This window comes from Gekko japonicus, unplaced genomic scaffold (assembly GCF_001447785.1).
Source record: "Gekko japonicus isolate JY-2015 unplaced genomic scaffold, Gekko_japonicus_V1.1 scaffold3298, whole genome shotgun sequence".
Lineage (NCBI taxonomy): Eukaryota > Metazoa > Chordata > Lepidosauria > Squamata > Gekkonidae > Gekko > Gekko japonicus.
The window spans coordinates 33,954-41,257 of NW_015161507.1; the positions used below are offsets into that span (position 1 = coordinate 33,954).

General features: G+C 49.2%; 1 protein-coding gene across 1 annotated transcript; it reads right to left on the reverse strand.

Moving 5' to 3' along the window:
- Positions 1-818: 818 nt before the first annotated feature.
- On the reverse strand, positions 819-6,896 carry LOC107125770 (zinc finger protein 397-like). The gene is made up of 3 exons (XM_015429221.1): positions 6,192-6,896; positions 3,814-3,937; positions 819-3,436 (listed from the first exon to the last, which is right to left on the reverse strand). The coding sequence occupies exons 1-3, from the start codon at positions 6,894-6,896 to the stop codon at positions 2,178-2,180; spliced, it is 2,088 nt and encodes a 695-aa protein (XP_015284707.1). The 3' UTR covers positions 819-2,177.
- Between the last annotated feature and the right edge of the window lie 408 nt (positions 6,897-7,304).

Below are 7,304 nucleotides of genomic sequence, written 5' to 3' on the forward strand. Positions count from 1 at the left end.
TGGTGGGAAGTCGCCTCAGTTGTGGGCAGGTACAGGGCATAGTTTAGGCCTGGCCTGGACAGGTTTCCAGGACACGGCCCTTTGCAAGCACCCCATATCTGGCCTCGCAAGAGGCTGGAGGATGACCCACCTAGAATGTTAGCCTATTTGGAAAGGAGCGGGCATGGAAGGAAGCCATTTTGGTTTCTTCTGCCTGCAATGTATGCCCTTTGCTGTTAACCCAGGGTGAGGCAAGTCCCGGCCTCATGCGAATCGTACAAAAATGCACAGGAAGTCTGAGCAGAAAAGGAAGAGAAGAAAGCTGAGGCTGGGTGCATGGCCTTGGCCAATCGGAGCCCAGGAATAAGGCCAGCCTTTGTGGTATTGGTGTAGGAGTTATCCGTGCCAGGTGCAGCTTGCCCGTAAGATTTTGTAGTGCTGCAGACTGTGGGAAATTTAAATACATAGGGTCTGCCTCTATTCTGAAGAACATTAAGCCTGCAAACATCTAGCCCGCCAGCTTTTCCAAAAATGCTTCCATTCCATTCCGTATAACTACAGTTCCTAAATTTAGTCCCTAGGAATTCAGGATTCCCTCAGAGCCTTTTATGGGACCCCTGGAAGAAAAGATCTATTACGGTGGGAAAGCGACTCTAAAAAACAGATAGCCAGCTCCTAACTGATCTCCCACAGCCCGACGTGTGCAGCCGTGGGGAAGATATGCACTAGGACCTGATTCACAAAGGCAGGAAGGGTGAGGGGGTGGTAGAATGCTGAGGAACTGCTCCAGTTCAGACTGGGGGGGGGGAGAGGGAGGGAGAGAATGAGAATTCCAGCTCAGGAAAAAAAACTTTTGCGTAAACAAAACAAAACAAAACAAAAAATAACCTCCCTAGAAAAGCTTCTACTCCCGCACTTTCCGCTTACCACACTGTTTTCTATTTGCAGGGAGTTTAAAGAACAAAAATGAAACAAAGAGTGCTTCAAAATGTGCTCAAAGCAGAGCAGACTACGATGGTTGCCAACAGGCCCGGAAGAAAACGTTCTCTCCCTTTTTCATAGAGGCCATGTGGGATGTTATTTATTGAGTGATGTTATTTACCTCCATGCCCTGAAATGCACAAATTATTAAATGGGCAGGACGTTTCTCGCCAGACTGGTTGACAACCTGAATTCTACTCCCCTCAGTATTAATTTTGCTGCCCATCACATGCGACCCAGAACTCAGGTACACACAGGGCTACAGGGCGGCCTGAAATGCCTAACCAATGCTGTGAGCAAACTATTTGGGTGCCCTAGAAAATATCCCAGAATTCCTTGCCACATGTCTTTTGAGGGAGCTGTTCAGGGGGTTCTTCAGCAGACAAGTCAACATGGAGAAAAATCCCTGAACACAACCCTGCCCTCTAACTGCCTACGCATCTCCGTTTTGAACTCCCTTCGGGTACTACATACAGGGATTCTCGTGCTTCAGGGCTGGTTCACACATTTGCCGGCTGGGGAATCACGTACACACGGTGAGCACATTTATGAACACATGAAGCTGCCTTCTGCCTAGCCACACCATTGGTCCGTCTAGCCTTAAGTTCGTGCACCTCGCAGTACGCGTTTGATGCACTGGTGGCGCTGGTGAGCTGTGTGCACACGCTCAACTTGCATACTCTGTGGCCTTTTGTGGGAAGAAAAAAAAGAACCCCAAAGGTCAGGGTTATTATACCTCAACCTACTCTGACGCGCATGGCCTGCCGCTGCACGGCTTGTGCCTCTGGCATACAGAGGAGATGTGGGCCACTGTCAACCCTGGAGATGTGGGCCACCGTCAACCCTGCTGGATGGGTCTAGCCTCTAGAAGAAATCTACCTGGCCCTAGCAAAACTGTTTTTAAATTGTAAGAGAGATCGCATCCACACTTTAAATATTATATCTCTCTTTGGGGTCTGGCATATAATATGTAGATGCAGGTATCTGTAGGTTAGACTATGTCTGTGCGCCTTTACTGTGACGCCCTTACTGCTAAAAAGGTGCCGACTTTATGATGGAGCTGGCCGTTCTTGTCCCCCCCAGGATGCTGCCTGGAGAAAAGAGCAGCCCCTGAGAATCTAGAAGTTGGTCATCCCTGGTATACAGGATTCCTGGCCGGGGGTATGTGTGAATCGGCCCGTTATCTGAAGGGCAGCGCAATAACGGGTCTCCCGCATTTACGAGCACTTATACGGCTCCTCTCCCGTGTGCACCCTCTTATGGCTTAGAAGATGGGAGCTGGAAATGAAACACTTCCCACACTCTAAGCACTCGTATGGTTTCTCTCCCGTATGCACCCTCTTATGGCTTACGAGGCGAGAGCTCGAAATGAAGCTTTTCCCACACTCGGAGCACTCAAAGGGTTTCTCTCCCGTGTGGGTTCTCTTGTGGGTAATGAGGGAGGCCTTCTGCCTAAAGCTTTTGCCACAACCTGAGCATATATATGGCTTCTCTCCCGTGTGGATCCTGCTGTGTGCTGTCAGGTTGGAACTTCGGCTGAAGTTCTTCCCGCAGTCGGGACACTTGTACGGCTTCTCCCCTGTGTGTGTTCTTTTGTGATCGGTCAGGTGGGAACTGCTCCCGAAACGCTTCCCGCATTCTAAGCACTCGTACGGCTTCTCTCCCGTGTGGACCCTGATGTGGTTTATGATTTGAGAGCAAGCACTGAAGCTTTTCCCGCAGAGCGTACACTCGTACGGCTTCTCCCCAGTGTGGGTCCTCTTGTGGGTGATCAGGGATGCTTTCTGGTTGAAGTTTTTGCCGCAGTAGGAGCAACTGTATGGCTTCTCACCCGTGTGGACTCGCTTGTGCGTTATGAGCTGGGAGCTTGTGCTGAAGCTCTTCCCACACTCGGAGCACTCATATGGTTTTTCCCCTGTGTGGGTTCGCTCGTGGGTGATCAGGGAGGCTTTCTGGTTGAAGCTTTTGCCACAGACAGCGCATTTGTGGGGCTTCTCGGGCATGTGGGTCTCCTCATGCCTCAGCAGCTCCGAGGGGTGAGAGAACCACGTCTCGCACACAGAGCATTTATACGGTTTCTCTCCAGTGTGGATTCGCTCGTGAATGACCAAGTGTGTTCTCTCATAGAAACTCGCTTCACAAAAGGAGCATTTGTGGGGCTTATCACTTATGTGAGTTTCTCGGGGGCCTAAGCGCTGACAGGGGCTTTCCCCTGAATTGGCAAGCTTGCGGATTCCCTCCTGGAAGGCGCTTTCTGATAAGCCCCTATCGGGTTCCTCACAAAGTTTTGGTGCCTTCCCAGGAGAGTTTTCCTGCCGATTTTCTGGTCCCTGATGACTTTCAACTCCCTCTTCTGCCTCAGGACCCTGGAAACATTTCCCTTTGGGCCTTTCCAGTGAGCCTCCCCCAATACCCACTTGCTCAGGCCGGTCCCCCTCAAAAGTCTCCTCTTCATCATCTGGCGTTTGCTCATTGCCTGTAGGGAACAAAACCAGAGAACAATGTTTTTATTTACTCACTTGCTTTAGAAAATGCATATCCCAACTGCTGGGCACCAGGCTTACAAACCAATTCAGGAAAAACAAGATAATAAAATCCATACAAAGGAAGAATTGCTCAGGACTTCAGGTCTAAACACACATCCTCCCCCAAATCAAAAGTGGGAACAATACCTGTCAAAAGGGCTTGACATAATATTTAAGGGGGAAAAGACAGACAGATGGACGGGACGGGACAGGACAGGACAGGACAGGACAACCATCTCGTTCTGCTCCATGGATAGACCAGGCTTGAGTCAGAAACTTCAGTGAAACCATCCCCAGAAACCCTTGGGGGAGGTGGGGAAATGCTTACCAGACAAAGTAGCTTCCCAGTCAGCTTCCTGTTTCTCGTCCATGGGCAGCTGCATTTTCAGGACGTCTGGTGAGGAAGGATCCGACTTCGGAGAACTGAATGCTTTCTCCAAGCCTCCCGCCACCTACGTAGAAAGGCAGATTGAATAATAATGAACTGATAAATCCAGAGGGATTCGTGACTAACTACCCCTGGTGTCAAAGGACTTGTCCCCTGATCCAGGCAGCAGCCTCACTGCCCGCAGGCAAGACAAAACATACATTAACTGACAGGTGGTAAGAACACGGCAAGAGGCATGCTGGATTGGACTGAGGGACCTCTCCCCTATGGCAGGTTCAACGTGGCACTCTGGGTAGCATTTTGAAACCCTGCTTCTGTCCATGGAGTGTCGTCCCCCGCCCCCCCGCGCTCACATGACAGGCACAGCCATGAATTTCTCATTTTTTTCTGACTTTTTGGATCAGAATAAAGGTCCAGCCTAGCCCAGTATCCTGTCTCTGACAGTGATGATATAAAAAAGGGGGAATTGAAACCAGCAACAAACCATAAAAAGAGCCCCCCCCCCTCAAAAATAAAAAAGTTGAGGAACAATCTTTTAAATATGTCCGATACCCAAGATTCCCTGACCTGGATAGCTCGGCTAGCCCAATCTCATCAGATCTCAGAAACAAAGAAGGTTCAGGCCTGGCTAGTACTGGGATGGAAGACCACCACGGAAGTCAGTCCAGGGTCACTGTACAGAGGCAGGCCATGGCACCTCTGAACGTCTTTTGTCTTAAAAACCCGCTGGGGTCACCATGAATCAGCTGAGACTTGATGGCAAAAAAAAATCCAAGATAAGAATTTGTGTGTGTGTGTAAAATGTGTGCTATGAGCTGTCAAGTCGTCTCTGACTTATGCCGACCCTATGAAATAATGACCTCCAAAACTTCCTGCCGTTAACAGTCTTGCTCAAGCCTTGCCAACTGAGGGCCGTGGCTTCCTTTCTCATGTCAACACACACACACAAATAAAAAAAAATCAGAATATCATAACAAGCACAAAATGATCAATAAACATGTATTTGCACAGGTGACCATTGGTTGGGTCAGCCTTGCCAACTGAGGGCCGTGGCTTCCTTTCTCATGTCAACACACACACACAAATTTAAAAAAAAAATTCAGAATATCATTAACAAGCACAAAATGATCAATAAACACGTATTTGCACAGGTGACCATTGGTTGGGTCCAGTGCAAAGTTTCCGCTTGCGCTACAGCCCTTGCGTAGGGCTGCCTTCCAAGGAAGTAGCCTTGGAGCTGCAGTGGCTCAAGTGGTTAAGACGCTGAACTGCAGGCTGTGGAAGGTCAGTAGTTCAGCAGTTCGAGACCCGAGTTACCGCATGACGGAGTGAGCTCCCGTCTCTAGTTCCAGCTCCTGCCAACCTAGCAGTTCAAGAGCAAGAAATTGCAAGTAGATAAATGGGTACCACTTTGGTGGGAAGGTAAACGCCTTGGTGTTTAGTCATGCTGGCCACATGACCACGGAAACGTCTTTGGACAGCACTGGCTCTTCGGCTTTGAAACGGAGATGAGCACCGCAACCCTAGAGTCGGACTCGACTGGCTTTCGAGCAAAGGAACCTTTACCTTTTTACTTGGGCTTCCACTCATGCAAAATTTCGCGCAATCAATTTCTAGGCACTATTATACAATGAAAGGAAAGCATTAGGTGTCACACAAATGGAACTGCACCGTCAGTTTTGTGATTGCTGGATCCGACCCCAGCGGTGAAACAAGTATTCGTAGCTTCGTAATAAAAAACTGAGCCTTCTACTAACTCCGAATCTAATGCTTAAAATCAAATTAACAGGAATCTTTCAAAACACTTCATACATCTGCAGGGCAATCTGGAAACTGGAACACACAATCGATAAACAGCTCATTAAAACTGTGCTCAGCTTGGTTTTCCCATCAGAAACTTGTCTGCGATAATAATAATCATACAATGTTATCAGTCCAACGTAATAAATGTAGGAGACTCCAGAGATGGCAAAAAAGAACCAAAGGATTTTACAGAGATCTTGAAGAGGCATCATCCCTTTAGAGGTGTTATTGTCTGCAACATCCGCTGCCTTGGTTCAAATTTCTGCAATCCAAATCCTATTACGTTTATTGGATGTCCCACCCTGTTGATTGTATTAATTTACACTTTGTTATCTGCCTTGAGATTCAGTTACAAAGACAGTCTATAAATAACATAAATAAATAGTTTAAAAAATTCAAGAACAGAGGGCTTCTATAATGCTTTCCCCTCTTATTCTGAAATTAGGTTCCTTGGTATTTTAAACCCCACGAAATCTCTGCCCGTCTCTTCTTCTAGGCCCTATCCAAGATCTCACCTTTTGTTCCGGTTCCTCGGATTCTTCCAAGAAACTCTCCGCCAGGGCGACCGCCCGAGTGCAGGTCTCAGGATCGTGGCCCCTGACCCAGCCCTGCATGTCCTGGGGCAGGACAGTCAGGAACTGCTCCAGAATCAGAAACTCCAGGATCTGCTCCTTGCTGTACGTCTCCGGCCTCAGCCACTGGTGGCAAAGTTCCCAGAGCTTGTTACAAACCTCTCGTGGCCCCTCGGCTTCCTCGTAACAGAAGAGTCGGAAGCGCTGGCGCCGGAGCTCCAAGTTGCCCGGGTCCTCGTCCATAACCTCTTCCTTCACTTTCACGGGTGTCTCCCGGCTGCTTTCGTAGGCCTCGCTGTCCCCTTTGTTGAGGCCCGGGAGGGCTTGGCCCAGGCACTCAGCTCTGGGCCACGGGCTGCCATCAGCGGATCTCTTGAATGCAGCCTGGAAATACTTTGTGTCTTCTTCTGGCGAGTAGTGAGGGGAATGCGGTGAGTTCCTCCATCCCGATCGAGGGGGCTGCATCGTCTTCAGGAAATCCTGCAACTGGTTTTCCCAGCACTGGTCTTCTGGCTCCCGTTTAAACTGCGGTGGGCCCACCCCTTCCAGCAACTCCCCAGTGGCCCCGATTTGGATGACGCGAAGGTCCCTCGGTCCCGCCTCCGAATTCTCCTGTGGTTCAGGCCCGGCAGGCTCCTGATCTTCCATTTTGGGTTCTAGCTGTAACTCCTGGGTGGGAAACAGAAAGTCAGTGTGACACGGGGGAGAGAAAGACCTCACACAAAACCAACCCCTTCTATATCATTATGGCCATGGCTGCGTTTACTCTCGGCTAAACAAACCGTTTTAACATGTCTTGCGGCAACGACTAGCGTTTCAGACTGGAATCTTGGGACAGTCAGGTTCAAATCCCCATCCCGCCATGGAAGCTCACTTGAATGACCTTGGATCAGTCAACTCTCTCAGACTAACCTACTTCACAGGGTTACTAAGAGGATAAAATAGTGGAAATAAGAGAGCGACAGAGACAGAGACTGGATTTACCACTACCGCCACTACCAATATGACACGAACCCCCCTTTATGCTCCCAGTTCTGTGAGGGTCTGCGTGTCAGG

Coding starts and splice junctions, on each gene's coding strand:
- LOC107125770 (XM_015429221.1), bottom strand. CDS start 6,896: ATGGAAGATCAGGAGCCTGCCGGGCCTGAACCACAGGAGAATTCGGAG. Junction 3,938..6,191: donor CCGAGGAACCGGAACAAAAG/GTGAGATCTTGG, acceptor CTTTCTACGTAG/GTGGCGGGAGGCTTGGAGAA. Junction 3,437..3,813: donor CTGGGAAGCTACTTTGTCTG/GTAAGCATTTCC, acceptor TGTTCCCTACAG/GCAATGAGCAAACGCCAGAT.